At 42.3% G+C, this 19,716-nt stretch overlaps 1 protein-coding gene across 2 annotated transcripts in view; it reads right to left on the bottom strand.

Annotated features, from left to right (window-relative positions):
• Positions 1-933: 933 nt before the first annotated feature.
• The window catches only part of FBLN1 (fibulin 1), a 59,896-nt gene continuing 41,113 nt past the window's right edge, over positions 934-19,716 (bottom strand). The window contains exons 11-17 of one of the 2 annotated variants that reach the window (XM_069763310.1): positions 19,323-19,448; positions 19,064-19,183; positions 17,848-17,979; positions 17,614-17,737; positions 9,405-9,541; positions 7,856-7,990; positions 934-1,532 (exon numbers count right to left, since the gene is read on the bottom strand). In XM_069763310.1, coding sequence (XP_069619411.1) covers positions 1,393-1,532; positions 7,856-7,990; positions 9,405-9,541; positions 17,614-17,737; positions 17,848-17,979; positions 19,064-19,183; positions 19,323-19,448 — 914 coding nt within the window. In that variant the 3' untranslated portion in view covers positions 934-1,392. Of the gene's footprint in view, positions 1,533-7,855; positions 7,991-9,404; positions 9,542-12,666; positions 13,736-17,613; positions 17,738-17,847; positions 17,980-19,063; positions 19,184-19,322; positions 19,449-19,716 lie in introns of those variants that run through there. The other variant, XM_069763312.1, reaches the window with a different exon arrangement.

Raw genomic sequence — 19,716 nt, forward strand, 5'->3', positions numbered from 1 at the left:
GGGTGTTTTACCTGAAGGTATAGAAATTGGACGGAGTTATAGATTTTCATTTTTCTCTTAGGGTCTCTGAACCATAATTGCAGAGAAAAGTTTATCCTGACTTAGAAAATAGAATATTACTTTTAAGAAACAGCGCCACCCTTGTTCGTGGGCTATGTCTGGTAATGCAGTCATCCCTATTCAAATGAATGAGACTACGCTCCCATTCCAGGCACATCCAATAAACAAGGGTGGCGGCAATTCTGGAAATATACATGCAAAAAATAAAACCACGCTCTTGAGAGGTCTGTTTGGTGACTGTAGGTTAAGGCACGTTATTTGGGGCGCCCATGATCACCTTTTTTATTTATTTTGTTTTTTAAAATAATGCCCAAAACAAGGTAATAATATTTACCCCAAATTTTTTTTAAATTACTCTTTAAATTTTTGTTAGAAATAACAAAGCTCCAAAATAGGGGAGCGGTGATGTAACTTGACCCCTCACTGCACAATCTTAACAAAGATCCAAAATAGGGGAGCGGTGATGTAACTTGGCCCCTCACTGCACAATCTTAACAAAGATCCAAAATAGGGGAGCGGTGATGTAACTTGACCCCTCACTGCACAATCTTAACAAAGATCCAAAATAGGGGAGCGGTGATGTAACTTGACCCCTCACTGCACAATCTCCAACAGTGTCGGCCAACTATAACAGGCATTGGCCTATTATTAGGAACCAAAATGGCTTTTTGGCGCCCCCTAGGATCCAGGTCTCCGGCGCACCTGCTGTCCACTCTACCCACTCTAGAGGGTTAGAAAAACTAGTACAAATTTTGGTGTTACCAATGTCAGCCAATCATGTCGTAGCTGTCCTTCTGCCAGCTAAAAATGACTAGCAGACATCCCATGGGGGCAACGCTTACATTTTTCCAAGCATTAGGGTTTTTTTTTAAATTCCCTCCAACGAGTTTTGGCCATGATATAAGGGGGTCATTTTCATATGTTGACCTTGTACAATAGCGAACCAGATTCACACCGGTTTAGAAGTTTTGGTTAGTTACGGTAGGTTGTACCAAAAATTTGTAAAACTAAAAAAATTAGGCCCATTATTTGACCAAAACGTAAAAAATAAAGCTCGTATTATACTTACGACGATCAATTGTTTTGGTAGGGATGTTGTACACGCTAATTTTTGTAGGTTTATTTTATGATTACGAGGATCAACTGTTTTGGTAGTGATGCTGATCTTTGTACGTGTGAGGAGAGAGGCAAAAGAAAAGGTTTGAAGGACCCTATGGACCCCTGGTGCAAGAGGCCGGAAGGTAGAACATATTTAGAGTCACAATGTTAGGATTTACAAGACAGGTGAGGAATTATATGATTACTGGTGGAAGGAGAAGATTCTGATATCACTTAGAACCAGAATTCTGATACAAATATGTTGACGTTGACAATGTTCTTGTGGGACACAACTCCACCCATGACGTAACTCATCTCCAGCTTCAGGACCGTATGGAATGGACCTACGATGGGTTTAACTTGACGAACAACACCTGTGTAAAGAGAGGGAAAAAAAAAGCTGGTGAGTGAAGAAGTTCTGTTCTCGGAGAAAATGTGTCCTTGAAAAATTTATAGGCAGATTTTCAGGGTATTTTCCGAATGGACCTGTTGAGGCTGAGGAAACATTAACTTGGGAGAATGTTCCATTACTCTCTCTGAACAGATTTTTTAAAATTAAAGTCAAAGGATACTAGAATCTTTGACCCGAGGTCTACTTTTCCTTGTAGTTGAGGGTTTGGTCATTAGAACATAGCCAACCCTGTCATTCTAGGATTCTAGAATTGTAGGCCAAAAATAATGTTCTTCTTAATTGGAGATATCCTAAACGCCAAATTAACAGGGTCTGGCTAAACTCCACACTCACCAGGTTCAAGTTCTGATAATGTCTGGAGGAACTAGTAGTCCTCATGCTAATGAGATGATTTAGCGAGAGCCATTAGAATGTGGTGACTTCTTCAAACATTTTCCACTGCCCAGTTGACATTAATGGGGGGTCCAGTTGTAAAGCAATTGATTTGGAGCAGAGGGCGACAGTACGGTATATATTGTACTCTAAATGTAAAAATAAAGACTCCAAAGATTAAATAAAGGAACACTTCACTTTTCTACAACAATAAATATGGCTCATTACGGTATATCAGAGCTGTCAAAAAGAATATAGAAAGTGGAGGAGGGTCTTTGTCTCTCTACAGGAAGTGGGGGGCGTGTCTTTGTCTTCCTTCAGGAAGTGGAGATGGGTCTATGTGGTGTCTCATCGGGAAGTGGAGGCTGGTCTTTCTTTTCAAATGAAGGGGGATGGGTCTTTATTTCTGCTCAAACTGGGGATGGGACTTTGTTTTTCTACAGGAAAGGTGGGTGTGTCTTTGTCTCTCTACAGTAAGGGTACACTGGTCTTAGTTTCTTTACAGGAAATGGCTGCTTGTCTTTGTCTCTTTACAGGAAATGGCTGCATGTCTTTGTCTCTTTACAGGAAATGGCTGTGTGTTTTTGACTTGCTACAGGAAGTGGAAGCGAGTGTATATCTCTGTACAGGAAGTGGGGGTGGGTCTTTGTCTCTCTACAGGAAGTGGAGGCAGGTCTTTGTCGCTCTACAAGAAATGGGGCGGTTCTTTTTCTCTTCACAGGAAGTGGCTGCATGTCTTTGTCTTGCTACAGGAAGTGGAGGTGAGTCTATGTCTCTCTACAGGAAGTGGGGGTGGATCTTTGTCTCTACATGAAGTGGGGGTGGATCTTTGTCTTTACATGAAGTGGGGGTGGATCTTTGTCTCTACATGAAGTGGGGGTGGATCTTTGTCTCTACATGAAGTGGGGGTGGATCTTTGTCTCTACATGAAATAGGGGTGGGTCTTTGTCTCTACAAAAAGTGGGGGCAGGTCTTTGTCACTTTACAAGAAATGGGGCGGGTCTTTGTCTCTTTACAGGAAGTGGCTGCATGTCTTGGTCTTGCTACAGGAAGTGGAGGTGAGTCTATGTCTCTCTACAGGAAGTGGGGGTGGGTCTTTGTCTCTACATGAAGTGGGGGTGGGTCTTTGTCTCTCTACAGGAAGTGGGGGCAGGTCTTTGTCACTCTACAAGAAATGGGGCTGGTCTTTGTCTCTTTACAGGAAGTGGTTGCATGTCTTTGTCTTGCTACAGAAAGTGGAGGTGAGTGTCTCTCTACAGGAAGTGGGGGCAGGTTTTTGTCTCTCTACAGGAAGTGAGGATGGTCTTTGTTTCTGCCCAAACTGGGGATGGGTCTTTGTCTCTCTACAGGAAGGGTGGACTGGTATTTGTCTCTCTACAGTAAGTGGAGGTGGTGCTTTGTTTTCACATAAACTGGTTACGGGTGTTTGTCTTTATACAGGAAGTGGGGGGCGTGTTTTTGTATTACTACAGGAATTGGGTTCCAATTGTTGTGTCTCTACAGGAAGTGGGAACATGTCTTTGTCTTCCTTCAGGAAGTGGAAGTGGGTCTATGTCTCTTTACAGGAAGGGTGGGCTGGCCTTTGTCTTGCTACAGGAAGTGAGGGTGAATCTCTGTTTCTCTACAGGAAATGAGGGCATGTCTGTGTCTTCCTTCAGGAAGTAGAGGTGGGTCTATTTCTCTTTACAGGAAGTGGGGGACTGGTCTTTCTTTCCACCCAAAGGGGGATGAATGTTTCTCTTTCTACAGGAAGTGTGGGCAGGTCTTTGTTTCTGCAAAGCGGGGATTGGTCTTTGTCTCTACATGACGTGGAGGCATTGCTTTGCCTCTCTACAGGAAGGGGAGGGGGCTCTTTGTTTCAGCACAAAGTTGGGATGGGAGTTTGTCTCTCTAAAGGAAGTGGGGACATGTCTTTGTCTTGCTACAGGAAGTGGAAGTGGATCTCTCTATCTCTACAGGAAGTGGAGGCATGTCTTTGTCTTGCTACAGGAAGTGGGGTGGATCTATGTTTCTCTGCTCCTATTTTTTTTTCTTTTAAACTGCATACAGGCAGAACAGAAATGAAAACTTTTAGTTCAGGGCAAACAAGCCATTGGACAATAGCATAATCAATGCATGCTAGGTAGTGAAAGCAAGTAAGTTCCAGCACCTATAGTTCTGGCAGAGTTGTCCACTGAAAATGAATGGATGGCAATTTACAAACGAACAAAATAGAGACTGTTCCTTGACATATTAGATGAATTGATAAAAACAATAAAAAAACAAAAAGGCTTTCAAGAATGGAAATTCACTTGAAAAATGTAGGAAGCCATAAAGAAAAGAATAGCTGAGTCATCAGTGAGGGTCAATTAGTCTATATATTTGACAGTTGGGTATATTTCTTGTATACATGACACAATTTATTGAAAACCTCAGTGAATTTGAAGCTTGAGGCCAAAACCCAAGCAGACATTGTTAAGTTCACCGGCAACACACTGGACATACAGAAGTTAGAGCTGAAATTGAAGTGAGGTTTGGGCCTGGGACAAGCATTATGATCCCAATAAGGAGTAGTACTAACCTCAGAGGCGTATACGTATCTTTAGGGTTTGGCGTGTGTAAAATGGATTCAGAATTCGTCTGCTTTGGCAACCGGGGAAAACCAAAGTTCTTTAAACTGACAAAAATGCAGCTATCTGGAATCACTCAAACTTAAACAAGGTTTAACAATGTCTGGCATTAATGCTTCTGGGATCAAACATCTGGCCCGGCTTCCATCGGAGGCTCGGCACTGTGGCCAGAGACTTCTCTGTAGCTTTCCAGGGACAGCGTGATAAATGTGTCAGCAGCTATACACTTACAAGTCACTAATAAGTAAATTTAAAGGGGAGTTCCATAAAAAAATATGTTGAGATCATGTGAGCCATGTATAGAGTCCTTTTTTATTGGATTCTCATGGGGCCTCTTTTGGATTTTCTGAGTGGTTAATTGAGAGAAGGAGCGCATTAACTGGCACCCACAATAAGTGGATCTGTCCCTTTAATCAGGTTGTCTTACTATACAAGCCCTTTCTATATGGACATCATAGACAAGGGCCTCCTGCTAAGAACACTCCCTTTATGTGTCAGGGTGGGGAGCTTCTTCTGCTGTGGTGGACCCTCCTTGCTCTTGTGTTAAAGGCTTAAAGGGGTTTATGTAAATTTGAAGAAGGAAATTGTGTAGATGTGAAGGAAATGCTGCTGAGGTGTTTGCCAGCAGACTGGTCTTAAGTCTGAGCAAAGTGTCATCAGTGCTAGCTCCTCTCTGTAACTCAACTTTCCACGTCTGTTTAACGGGATTATCTGGGATTTTTATATTGATGGCCTATCCTAAGTATTGTGATCGTTGGGGGTGCTACCGTGGAGATCAGCTGTTCCCGGTGCCAGTGGTGGATGTATGTGCTGAGTTGCAGAGCTGCAAATTAATAGAAGGTAGCTCCAAAGCTCAGTACATTCGGCCCCTGCTGACATAGGGAACAGCTGATCGGCTGGGGTGCCGAATGTAGCAATCCCACCTAAGGATTGTCCATCAATATAAAAGTTCCAGACAACCCCTTTAAACAGAGGTATAAAGTTTGTTTACATAGACAGGCTTTAACACTGATGAAACTTTTCCCAGACTTGCGACCGGTGTGCTGGCAAACACCTCAGCAGCACTTCCTTCACACCTACACAATTTCTTTGTCTTCTTCACATTTGAATAGGATAGATACCAAATATTTAAAACCCAAAATTGGGAAATTTAGGTACCACCACCAAAACTGACACTTCAGGGCAAGTTTACTAAAAATCTTGCCCTGCTTTCGGTTTGGATCATTAGAGTCTCCTGGCAAAATAGTGACATTACTTTCATCCAACGAAGGCTCAACTGTGTGGCTGATTGTCATTTTGGCTCTATTTCAAAAACAGTTGGTCCTAATGTCGCTACTCATTTAAAGAGGACTTTCATGAAAATTGATGTCCTATCCCTAGTATTGCCCATCAATTTAAAGGGGTTGTCTGGGATTCTATAAAAGTATCCTCATAGCAGCATGGAAGCTTTAGTGCCCCCCACCGGTCTTTGTATAGTTGTTCTACATTCCATCTTGATAGAATATGCTTTTTTTTGGCATTATTTCTTTTTTTACGTTATTGTGATTACTAGAAGGATCACTGGACTTTTATAGTCCTCAGTGGTGGAGGATTCAGGGTGATTTACAGTCCATGAAGTCATACAGAAGTATGTATTGAGTCCTTCATTGTCTTTTAGGTCCTGATAAGGATCTCAGACATTTCTTAACCTGGGAGCTGTCAACACTTGCGCTACTTAAAAGGGCTGAGACGTTACTTTGGCTAAGAAGAAAGGACATTTTTCCATCCTCTGGTAGCCAAAACATGAACTTTAACCTCCGTGTCAATTAGTAATTGTATTTATGAAGGCCTCGGGTACAAACAAATGTTTCCCCCTGTGTGGGCTACTCTAATGTTGGTTATGATAGCCGTATGGCTTTTTGAGCAAAGAGTAAGATGTTGTCACACCATGTAGGATGATATAAGTCCTCATCGTAAATTATAAGCTTATTACAAGACACTGAAGAGTCTTGGAAGCTATGAAGATGCCACCATCTTCCCATGGTATCATTTAGGAACTTCTACATTGGGGATTATTTTTGCACTATTTTGTAGCATCATGTGAGTATGTTACGGTACTATTATTTAGCAGAAAGTGGCAGTATTATTTATTTCCCCTATTTAAATAATACTTGCCTGGATCTTCTGGGAGAATTTTTGGAAGAGATATAAAAGTTCCTAGGGTTACCAAGAACCTCCAGACATCTCCTAAGGAAGCAGTGCTTTCAAAAGATTTCTTATGTGGGACATGAGATCATGACAAGACAAAGACCAATCTCACATTCAGGGGGCAGGTAACAGGCTGCACAGGAAGAAGGAGCATAAAGTGGTGTAGCATAGAATTGGGAACGTGGCCTCAAGGAAGTACTGATACCAGTATAAGAGGTGCAACACACTGGCATGGCAAGCAGCAACCTCAGTATAATTTACAGGATGGCCTAGGCTAAGGATTCGGCTCTCGGGGTGCCGTAATGCCAACATGAGACAGTGTTTGGACAGTGGTATCTTTACTTGATATGAGGCACAATCATGAGCATAACTTAAGGTATTTTCAGTTCTTGGAATAGGCAGTGGCCAAACACACAATTCAGGGCTTCATCCGGCATCCAGCGTTTTGCTCACACTCTTCTTCAGGAGTTTCTTCCTTTTTCAGTCCACCTACGGATCGATCTCACTCTGGTCATCTCAGCAACTTCATCAATCTCATACCTCAGGCACTAATCCCCATAGCGGCACACTCTTCACCTACAGTATGGTCACTCCTGTTACGCACTTGTCCCAGATCCTGGGTGTGGTCCCCTCACTCCTACAGCACTGTACATGGTGTCAATTAATGATAGAGAATGTTCCTTAATCTAATTGGACCAAAGATTGCTTTTACTAGGTAGACATGCCTCCACGATCTAGAATTAGGTACTACGTACTATATATTTTCCATACCACAAATTTACAGACGTCACATCTGTATAAGCTGACATGGTGGTGGGGAGTGGGGGATGAATGACCCCCTAAAATTTAAAATTGGTCCTCCTGCTCCATTCATCTGTTCTAGGTCTCAGATAACTAAGAAGTGGCTGAGTGGCATTTTATCAGCCTGACAGCTAAAAAAAAATCATGTGTAATACTACATTTCACCAGTAGTGGCCACTGTAGCTGACTACCAGAAGTTAGAGAAGCCAAATCGGTGACAATAATTTGATCATGACCGTGCCCTTAATTGTGGTTTATCTAGATTTTTGTAGGAAATGCCCGTTGATCATCTTGGTGGAAGGGAAATAGTACTTACCGACTATGTTTCCATCCATATAACGTTTTTGGATATCAAAAGAGTCTCTTACATTTCCCTCTGTGATATGAAATATAATGTCAGGCTGAGGGCCAGGTGAATATGCAGGAGTCACGGCGCGGAGGAAGATAATCTCTGCGGAGAGACAACAGGTTAGGTATGTTATAAGAAGGAAATGTGAAAGAGAACTGCACTGAGATCCAGCCTTGGGTCGATTGGTGCCCTCTGTTGGCAACCCCCCCTAAGTAATGTAATGTGTGCTGATTCTGGCCAAGGTGTATCATTAGCTGACGTCTGGTTGGCTGCAAAAAAACATTCATTTTATTATCTGTTCTGGTTCTGAGAACTACACATATTCTTGTGACAGACTGCTGGCAATCACTTCAGCAGCACTTCCTTCATACAAACACAATCTCTTTGTCTCCTTCATAGTGCAGCACAGCACACAGCCACATTGCTGGTCATGATAACTTCTTATGGTCACCATTCTTGGTAGTGGTACGGTACCCTGTAATAGGTCATGCATACTTGTACCCTACTCACTCAGTTACTGCTTGACAGTTTCTCACACAGGAACCTTTATCTGGTTGTCTCTGATGTGGTAATTTTCCCACCGCTACAGGGCAAGTGGCAAGAGCCGGGCAAAGAGCCAGAGTTGGCGTATCTAATAGATGTGCCTTTTCTGGGCAGCTGCGGGCTGCTATTTTTAGGCTGGGGGGCCTATATCAATTGTCCCTTACCAGCCTGAAAATACCAGCCCTCAGCTGTCAGCTTTAGCAAGGCTGGTTGTCAAAAATGAAGTGGGACCCCACGTCGGTTTTTTTAAATTATTTATTTAAATAATTTAAAAAATCAGCGTGGGGACCCCTCTATTTTTGATAACCAGTCTTGCTGAAGCTGACAGCTAAAAGTTGCAGCCCCCAGCTGTGAGTTTTGCCTGGCTTGTTATCAAATATACAGGGGAACCCACACCAGGTTTTTCATTCATTTATTTTGTTCTAGCGCAGGCGGCGGGTGAGGAATACGCCCATCATCTGTTCTTGCTGTTACTGTTATTAGTAGCAGCAGGTGTAGGTTGATGGGAGTAATAATCCCAAAAGCCCCCACCTGCTGTCATTGTTCAGCGATCGTCGCGAGCAGGGGAGAATGATGAAAGCCATCTTCAGCACCCGGTGCCGGGGAACAGCACTTACTGTAGCGCTTCTTCCCTGGTGCCGGTGTGTGTCACACGAATGAGATCAATGCGTGTTCTCCATGTGCGGGACGTTTTGCGACTCGTGCTGACTGTAAAAAATGGACATGGCTACATGTGGGGCACACAGTCCATGGAAACATACTGACATGTGTACAGACTCATTCATTTGAAAGGGTCTACGTGTGTCATTGTCTCCGGTACGTGTGTAAACTGTCACTACACGTACTGGAAACATGGACGTGTGAAAGAGGCCTATGACATCACTACTGCTACTGGCCCGTTGCCCGGTCAAGTGAGGCCCGTAGAATTTCTCCTATAAATGTACTGATGCACAACACAATTCAGCGAGCTCACCTTCTGGGCGACTGAATTCCCGAGAAGTGGGCAGAGAAAGGACAGTGTTGGATATGGAGTGCACGGGATCTGTTATGCAGCTGAAGTCGGTCGGTTTGCAGGATTTAATACAGCGGCTGTTGTCTGATCTCTCATATCTAGAATGTGGAAGCAGAAGAAAATGTCAAGCAGGGCCCATATTATAGTTATAAACATGTTCGAAAACATGGCGTGGCCATTGTCAGTGCCCCCATAACATTGACAGCCCCCATCAGTGCCCCATAATAATGACAGCTACAGTCAGTGCCCCATAATAATGACAGTCACAGTCAGTGCCCCGTAACATTGACAGCCCCAGTCAGTGCCCCCATAACATTGACAGCCCCAGTTAGTGCTCCATAATAATGACAGCTACAGTCAGTGCCCCATGATAATGACAGCCACAGTCAGTGCCCCATAATATTGACAGCCCCAGTCAGTGCCCCATAATAACAGCTACAGTAAGTGCCCCATAATAGTGACAGCTGCAGTCAGTGCCCCATAATAATGACAGCCGCAGTCAGTGCCCATATTAATGACAGCCGCAGTCAGTGCCAAATAACAATTACATCCAGTCAGTGCCCCATAACAATGACAGCCCTACTCAGTACCCCATAACAATGACATCCCCAGTCAGTGCCCCATAACATTGTCAGCCACAGTCAGAGCCCCATACCAATGACAACCACAGTCAGTGCCACATAACATTGACAGCCTCAGTCAGTGCCCCATAATAATGACAGACATAGTCAGTGCCTCATAACAATGACAGCCACAGTCAGTGCCCCATAACAATGGCAGCCACAGTCAGTGCCCCATAATAACAGCTACAGTAAGTGCCCCATAATAACAGCCACAGTCAGTGCCCCATAACAATGGCAGCCACAGTCAGTGCCCCATAATAATGAAAGCCACAGTCAGTGCTCCATAACATTGTCAGCCACAGTAAGTGCCCCATAACAATAGCAGCCACAGTCAGTGCCCCATAATAACAGCTACAGTAAGTGCCCCATAATAACAGCCACAGTCAGTGCCCCATAACAATGGCAGCCACAGTCAGTGCCCCACAATAACAGCTACAGTAAGTACCCCATAATAACAGCTACAGTCAGTGCCCCATAACAATGACAGCCACAGTCAGTGCCCCATAACAATGACAGCCAGTCAGTGCCCCATAATAATGGCAGCCCCAGTCAGTGCCCCATAACATTGACAGCCCCAGTAAGTGCCCCATAATAATGACAGCTACAGTCAGTGCCCCAGAATAATGCCAGTCACAGTCAGTGCCCCATAACATTGTCAGCCACAGTAATTGCCCCATAACAATGACAGCCATAGTCAGTTCCCCATAATAATGACAGACCAGCCAGTGCCACATAATGACAGCCACAGTCAGTGCCCCATAATAATGACAGCCACAGCCAGTGCCTCATAATGACAGCCACAGTCAGTGCCCCATAATAATGACAGCCACAGCCAGTGCCACATAATGACAGCCACAGTCAGTGCCCCATAATAATGACAGCCACAGCCAGTGCCACATAATGACAGCCACAGTCAGTGCCCCATAATAATGACAGCCACAGCCAGTGCCACATAATGACAGCGACAGTCAGTTCCCCATAATAATGACAGCCACAGTCAGTTCCCCATAACAATGACAGCCACAGTCAGTTCCCCAGAATAATGACAGCCACAGTCAGTTCCCCATGCTAATGACAGCCACAGTCAGTGCCCCATAATAATGTCAGCCACAGTCAGTTTCTTGTAATAATGACAGCCACAGTCAGTGCCTCTCTCATTTTCTATATACTCCACTCAGAAAACTGAGTAACGAGGTCTATATTGGATGTCTCACTGGTGGGAACCCATAGTCTTACATCTATGAGCCGTCACCCATAGCAACAAAATACGATCCCAGCCCTCACTATTCCGAGGCCCTTTGGAAAATGAAAGTAGTGACCTGATTGGTTGTTATGGGTGACTACTACACTTTGCCATGCACCAGTTTGGACATAGGGCTCCCATAGGTCTCCCTGACAGGCAGCACTAGACCCCTAGGCCTCCATTATACATGGTGGGCCTGCAGCCTCCCTCAAGTAACAGACATTTTACAATATATACTGTGGACGACCCCGGAGTATGTCCCTTCTCTCTCATATATAGACCCTTGAAACATCCTCACATTGCTAAAGAATGACTTATTTATGTCATCCCTATTTTTTGGAAATGTAGTTGATGATCAAAATGGCCATTATTCCTCTACAGGTGCATAGATACCAACAGTAGTGTTGGAGGAAAAGGGACACTAAGGTCGACCAAAAAATCCGGGACCTTCTTGGGAATGCTCCGACCCCATGGACCACACACTTTTGGGGCAGAGTTTATGCAAACCCCACCACTTTTAGGCCAGGGTTGGCCCTGAATTCTGGGCTCTTTGTGAGATCTAAGTGCTAACGTTTCTCCTTGCGGAGATTGACATGCCAAGCCTGACATGTCAGAGTGAGGAGACTTATAGGCCATGCAATGCTCCTCTAGCAAATTAAATATGCAAATTGCCTAAGGAGGAGGAGGACTAAAACGCTAGCGCCACCTATTGGAAGCAGTGATCCTAAAAGTTACTACTGACCCTTTATCGAGCCTTGCCATATGACTTGGGATAAAAACCAAACCAGAATCTCAGTTTTCAGCACGGTGTTTAGGGGTGTTGCCCCCTCATCAGTGCAAAGAATAAGATCTGATTTGGCGCAGTGAGAGGCTCTGGACTGGAGTCTAAGGGTTAACATTTCTCCTTGTGGAGAATGACATGCCAAACCTGGCATGTCAGAGTGAGGAGACTTATAGGCCATGCATGCTCCTCTGGGAAATTAAATATGCAAATTGTATTTTCAGAGAGGAAGAGGACTAGAATTCTAGCGCCACCTATTGGAAGCAGCGATCCCTTCTGAAAATGTGGGAAAATCCCAGCAAATTCAGGACAGTTGACATGCATGTAGGTGGTCATGTAACTTTTCCTACCCCCATAGTTATCAACTGTCCCAGAGGCTCAGGGATACCTGGGTGTCATGGGGGGGGGGCGCAGATTCATGTAAACCCCACCCAAAAGTGGCTTATTCAGGGCAGGTCGGAGGAGCCGGGGTGATCTAAAGGGGGGATTTAAACACCTTCAATATAACAGCTATGTCAGGAAAGAGGACAGATCCTCCGTGTGCATGAAAATGAAGAAATTATGATATGTCGCATCTTCCCATCACAAACCAACAACCTCATGCAACTTTATTGAATCTGAGAAAAAGTGGGAAAAAATATATATCACAGAGTCACAGAGCGCACGTTGTTTCAGAATTCTAGTTTTCAATTTCCCAGCAGCGCCCCCACAGGAGAAATGAGGTATTACACAATATAGGTCCTCCTCATTAAAACAACTTTTTTTTGTAAAAAAAACTTTTATTTCTAATAAAATATGGTAATGAATACCATCTCTGATGTTCCTCTTTTATTTCTCCAGGAAAAAGCTGAAAAGTTGGGTGTTACAATTTTTCTTCTTAATAAAGGTGGTGTCCCAACACACCGACACTGTGGACAGTGCGGATAGTACATATGCAAACTACTGTATATTTCCAGAAGGAATAACAGAGGAACTGTACAATTCGTAATTCGAAGGGGAACGCCCTGCTCATATATATATATGGGAATAGTGACACCCCTTTATCCCTTAATTTTTTACATTTGCAGGAGGTTCAACAGAGGAACTGTACTTTATTTTCTTTTTTACAATTCACAGGGTCAACACACAAAAAAGCAAAGTTCTAAGGAAAGATCTTTGCCTTTTTTCCAACCAGACCAACAACCGCATGCAACAAAGTCAACTTTATTGAATCTGGAAAAGTGGAAAAAAAAACGAATTAAAATAATAATAAAAAAAATAATAATGAGGACGAGGCGCGGAGCGCAGAACGCTTCAAAGCTCCGCCGTGACAAAGACGTGCAGTTTGGCTATAAACGTGTTCAAGGTCCCATGTCGAATGAGATCCATCTGGATAATTAGGAGGAAGTCCTGGGGCTCTGTGATTGGCTGCTGGACGGCCACAAGGCCGCTGTGCGAGTTCACGTTTTTGGTGACGAAATAACCCTTCTCGTTTCCGCTGGTTATGGAGAGCTGAATGTTATCGCCAGGAAGAGCATGAGAGGGGCCCATGCGGAAAATGTCGGTGGGGACGGGGACGTTGGTGGGGAAGGAGAGGTGGTGATAGGTAATTCTCAGGGGTTGGCTCTGGCACTCATTGTCAAAACAAGGCAAGCGCTCGCAGCGGCTGCAAGAAAAGTGAGAGACAAGAGAAGAGAAGAGTTAGTGTGGGCGAAGCGAGCGGGGCAGCGGAGCAGAAGAGACCACCCATCAGGGGGCCTAGAATAAAGCAGCTCAAGCCATCGGAATACTGGTTCTACACTTATTTTACAGGTCACATGTCGTCCCCCCCCAAAAAAAAAAAAACTCCAAAAAACATTCTAACTCTCTACTCACATCCAGAGCTGCAATCACAAAGCTACTAACTCCTAAGCGCTATACAGACAGTGAGGCAGCGGAGAGGCTCGAGGGCATGTAGCGGATGGGCTAAACGGAAGCTGAAGCTTTGGATGTGAATGGAGTAGAAGACAGGAAACGAATCAAAAGAATCAAGAGGATTCACAAGAAACGTCCCCGAGCCCTGCAAATGTCCTCCGACCTATGGAGAGGTGGAGGGGGGGGGACAAAATCCCAGCCCCTCTTCAGACCGGGACATGCCCAAATGTGTCCGAATTTTTGGAAAAATTTAGACAATCCCCCCAAAATGTAGGACACTTATGGCATCCACAGTCTGCAGTAGTGATCAGAGATCTGGCTGGAGAGAAGTGACCTCACACTCACCACTGTGGGATTATATATATATATATATATATATATATATATATATATATATATATATATACACACTGTATATATATAGCACCTAACTCCACAGGAAAATATGAAAGTAAGAAAAACTATTGCAAGAATTGAAAAGGAAACATCAAAAAATATAATAAATATATATATATATATATATATATATATATATATATATATATATATTTATACATATATACAGGTGCATCTCACAAAATTAGAATATCATCAAAAAGTTAATTTATTTCAGCTCTTCAATACAAAGTGTGAACCTCATATATTATATAGAGTCATTACACACAGAGTGATCTATTTCCAGTGTTTATTTCTGTTAATGTTGATGATTACGGCTTACAGCCAATGAAAGCCCAAAAGTCATTATCTCAGTAAATTAGAACACTTTATAACACCAGCTTGAAAAAATGATTTTAAAATCTGAAATGTTGTCCTCCTGAAATATATGTTCAGTAAATGCACTCAATACTTGGTCGGGGCTCCTTTTGCATCAATTACTGCATCGATGCGGCGTGGCATGGAGGCGATCAGCCTGTGGCGCTGATGAGGGGTTATGGAAGCCCAGGTTGCTTTGATAGCAGCCTTCAGCTCGTCCGCATTGTTGGGTCTGGTGTCTCTCATCTTCCTCTTGACAATATCCCATAGATGACATGGCTCCCCAAAACATCCATGATTGTGGAAACTTCACACTAGACCTCCAGCAGCTTGGATTGTGGCCTCTCCACTCTTCCTCCAGACTCTGGGACCTTGATTTCCAAGGTCTAGTGTGAAGTCTCCACAATCAGTGATGGTTTGGGGAGCCATGTCATCTGCTGGTGTAGGTCCACTGTGTTTTATCAAGACCAAAGTCAGCGCAGCCGTCTACCAGGACATTTTAGAGCACTTCATGCTTTCCTCTACCAACAAGCCTTTTGGAGATGGAAATGTCATTCTCCAGCAGGACTTGGCCCCTGTCCACACAGCCAAAAGTACCAATACCTGGTGTAAAAACAACAGTATCACTGGGCTTGATTGGCAGCAAACTCTCCTGACCTTAGACCTATATAGAATCTATGGAGTATTGTCAAGATGAAGATGAGAGACGCCAGACCCAACAATGCAGACGAGCTGAAGGCTGCTATCAAAGCAACCTGGGCTTCCATAACCCCTCAGCAGCGCCACAGGCTGATCGCCTCCATGCCACACCGCATTGATGCACTAATTGATGCACAAGGAGCCCGACCAAGTACTGAGTGCATTTACTGAACATACATTTCAGTAGGCCAACATTTCGGATTTTACAATCATTTTCTCAAGCCGGTGTTATAAAGTATTTTAATTTACTGAGATAATTACTTTTGGGTTTTCGTTGGCTGTAAGCCATAATCATCAACATTAACAGAAATAAACACTTGTAATAAATTACTTTTGTCTCCTACCTTTCTGTATTTGTAATGACTCTATATAATATATGAGTTTCATTTTTTGTATTGAAGAACTGAAATAAATTAACTTTTTGATGATATTCTAATTTTGTGAGAATCATCTGCATATATATATATATATATATATATATATATATATATATATAATATATATATATATACATACACACATATGCTGAACATACACACATATATATACACACATATATATATATTTATATATATACACACACATATATCTATATATGTACAGTATATATTCTTGTCTATTTATTTTTTCTCTTTCTTTTTCAGATTTGCCAGATTTATTTATATATACATACATATATATATATATTGAATGTAAATCTGAAAAAAGATATTAAAACGAAAAAGAAAAAATAAAGAAAAAAAAAATATTTTTTCTTTTTAATTATCATTTGTTTATTTTTCTTTAGAATCGTCAGATATTTTTTCTTATCTTTTTTCAGATTTGCCAGTTAGGTGTTGTATATAAATATTTTTTTCCCTTTCGTTTTAATATTATTAATTTATTTTTTCAGATTTACATTCAAAATCATGATATATATATATATATATATATATATATATATATATATATATATATATATATATATATATATATATACAGTATAATATATATGTATATCTTTTTTTATTTTCCATTTGATTTATTTTTTTGTAGATTTTCCAGTCGAGTTAGGTGTTAAAAAATATTCCGGAGAGATGGCTTGGCGTGGCACTTAGCCTGGAGAAACGGAAGTGAAGCACCTATAGGATATACTCTATATACGCAAGTGAGGCGTCTAACACAAGAATTAAAGAACCAGGGGAATAGGAATGGGCATTTGGACTACAGATACCAGCAAACCCCAATAAGGTAACATTGTGGGGTCAGATGTGCTGCTCCCGGCAGTCAGCTGGCGATTGCCCACTGCTGCGCTGCCTGCAGCCTCTCCTGTGCCGCACTCCTACATCTGCCCTCTCCAGCGTCCTGATGGCAATTTTTGGTATTAGTTACGTAGCTTTGGCTTCTAATGTCACTCGGTGCGGCCTGGACAAGGCATCCTGGGACATGTAGTCCCCGAGCTAAAATCTGCAGCAGTGATTCCTATTCTCTTCTGGAAAAGTAATGGGAGGAATTGAAGACCCCTGTTATAAGGTGGCGGGAAGGATTTACTGTGTCTGTTGGAAGTTTTAGGCAGAGCTAAGTATACACTCTATGGGAAAAAATTAAAAAAAAAATGTGAAAAATTTGAATTTTTCATGTTTTTTTTCCCCAAGGTTTAATCAGTCAGTATAAAACAGATGGGCCGGTGGTTAGCTATGTCACATGCCATCACCATCTATATAGTATAGTCCAGTCCTCATTTACATATAGTATCTATAGGAACGGACAGATCACTGCCTCCTATAACATCAGCATAATTCTCTCCTGAAATACTCTGTGCTGCTGCCTCCCACAAGATTAACTCACTAATTTCCAAAAATGCTCTGTGCTGCTTTCCCCCCACCATTCTCACCCAGTAACACAGTCCCTGTTCACATTTAGCCCGGTAATCACTAACATAACCAAATAAGTGGACAGGTCACTGCCCCATACAAAACCAACACACTCTTCTCCCGCCGCTGCTTCTCATGATTTGATTGGTTGCACATACTCTCGGAAAAGAAGTACTGAGTTAAAAAAATACTTTGACTTGGCCCCTTCCCTGTCAGCATCCATCGCCTTTCATGTGAGTTTCCGTACAGCAACAATCAATCACATGTGTCTATTACGATCCTATGTATCAGCTAAAATCCGCCGGATATGATGGATTTTACTTACGTCTCTATCGCTTTGCGGTAATTCTTGGGACATTCGAACAGCAGGCACTTGTATCCTCCCTGGACATTGAAGCAAGTCTCAGAACCGGAGCAGTTATGTGTCCCGGTCACACACTCATCCACATCTGGGAAAGAGATGACAAGTAGGAGGAGTATACACTGCCCAGAAATATATACACAGTATATACTGCACTGAATATTGATTCTTTCAGAGGTTTCTTGCCCTTGTTCTTACCTTGACAGTTTCGGCCATTAGGGGCCAGTGTGTATCCGGTGGCGGGGCAGGTGCAGCGGAAGCTGCCGGGGACATTGCTGCAACGGTAGGAACATATGTGTCCACCGGTGGGGAGAGCACACTCATCAATATCTGTACAGGGGAGAATAGTATTAATCAGGATAGGCAGATAACAGATAGATAGATAGATAATAGATAGATGGATAATAGATAGATAGATAGATACAGATATTGGATAGATAGATAGATAGATAGATAGATAGATAGATAGATAGATAGATAGATAGATAGATAGATAATAGATAATAGATACATAGATAACAGACAGATAATAGATAGATAGATAGATAATAGATAATAAGATAGATAATAGATAGATAGATAGATAGATAGATAGATAGATAGATAGATAGATGATAGATAATAGTTAGATAGATGATAGATATAATAGATAGATAGATAGATAGATAGATAGATAGATAGATAACAGATAGATAGATAGATAATACATAGATAATAGATAGATGATAGATAGAAGGTAGATAGATAGATAATAGACAGATAGATTATAGATAGATAATAGATAGATAGATAATAGATAGATAATAGATAGATAGATAATAGATAATAGATAGATGATAGATAGATAATAAATAGAGAGATAATAGATAGATAGATAGATGATAGATAGATAGATAATAGATAATAGATGATAGATAGATAATAAATAGAGAGATAATAGATGATAGATAGATGATAGATAGATATTAGATAGATAATAGATAGATGATAGATGATAGATGGATAGATAATAGATAATAGATGACAGATATGAGATTTATAGATGAATGATGAATACATTGTATGTGCTCTGTATATCTTTCATTAACCCTGCTGTTCTGTTGGTCAAAAATGACCGACCTTGAACTTCAATATTCTTTAAAATATTCAAGATGCGGCTCTGAAACCCGTGGCCGACCGACCCATCCTCATTTAAGTCAATCAACCACAAGTTTCAGAACCGCATCTTGAACACCCCAAAAAATACCAAAGTTCAAAATAGGTCTCCCCAGACCGAACAGAACAGCAGGGTTAACAGTCTAATGCCCCTGTAATAAACAATAGTTTTCTGCTGTACAATAGACTGCCTCCCTGTGCTGTACAGACTTGTATTAGGTCCTCAGCATTTCATCTACAGGAGCCAATATTCCTTTACCTTCACATGTGATTCCGTCCACATCGCTCAGCTGATAGCCTCGGCGGCAGTAGCACTGATAGGAGCCATAGACGTTGGCGCACTCCTGGCTGCAGGGATTGCTGCCACATTCATCCACATCTAAAGAATAAACAAGAAAAAAAAAATGAACAGACTTGTCTCTGGCTGTAGGACAAGTGACTGCAGCAGGAGCCTCCTCCCACTTCTCTGCCATCAGTCACCTGTAGCTGAAAGCTGAGCACCTTCCTTCAGCACTCACCTTCACAATTTCGACCGTCCAAGGCTAACTTGAAGCCGGTGGAACAACTGCAGTAGAAGGAGCCATCGGTGTTTTCGCACTTGTGGGCGCAGATGCGACCTGAGTATCCTCGGCACTCGTTAATATCTGGAATTGAAAGGTAAGTTAATTCACAGAACAGTGTTATACTGCATGCACCTCCCACAGTCAGAAGCTAAAAGACTGCAGCTGCATCTCCCTCCTCCATTCACTGCATAAATATCATAGGCAGAAGCTGAGAGGCTGCAGCTACATCTCCCTAATCCATTCACTGCATAAATATCATAGGCAGAAGCTGAGAGACTGCAGCTGCATCTCCCTCCTCCATTCACAGCATAGATCTCATAGGCAGAAGCTGAGATACTGAAGCTGCATC

This window comes from Ranitomeya imitator, chromosome 4, assembly GCF_032444005.1.
Source record: "Ranitomeya imitator isolate aRanImi1 chromosome 4, aRanImi1.pri, whole genome shotgun sequence".
Taxonomy (NCBI): Eukaryota; Metazoa; Chordata; class Amphibia; order Anura; family Dendrobatidae; genus Ranitomeya; species Ranitomeya imitator.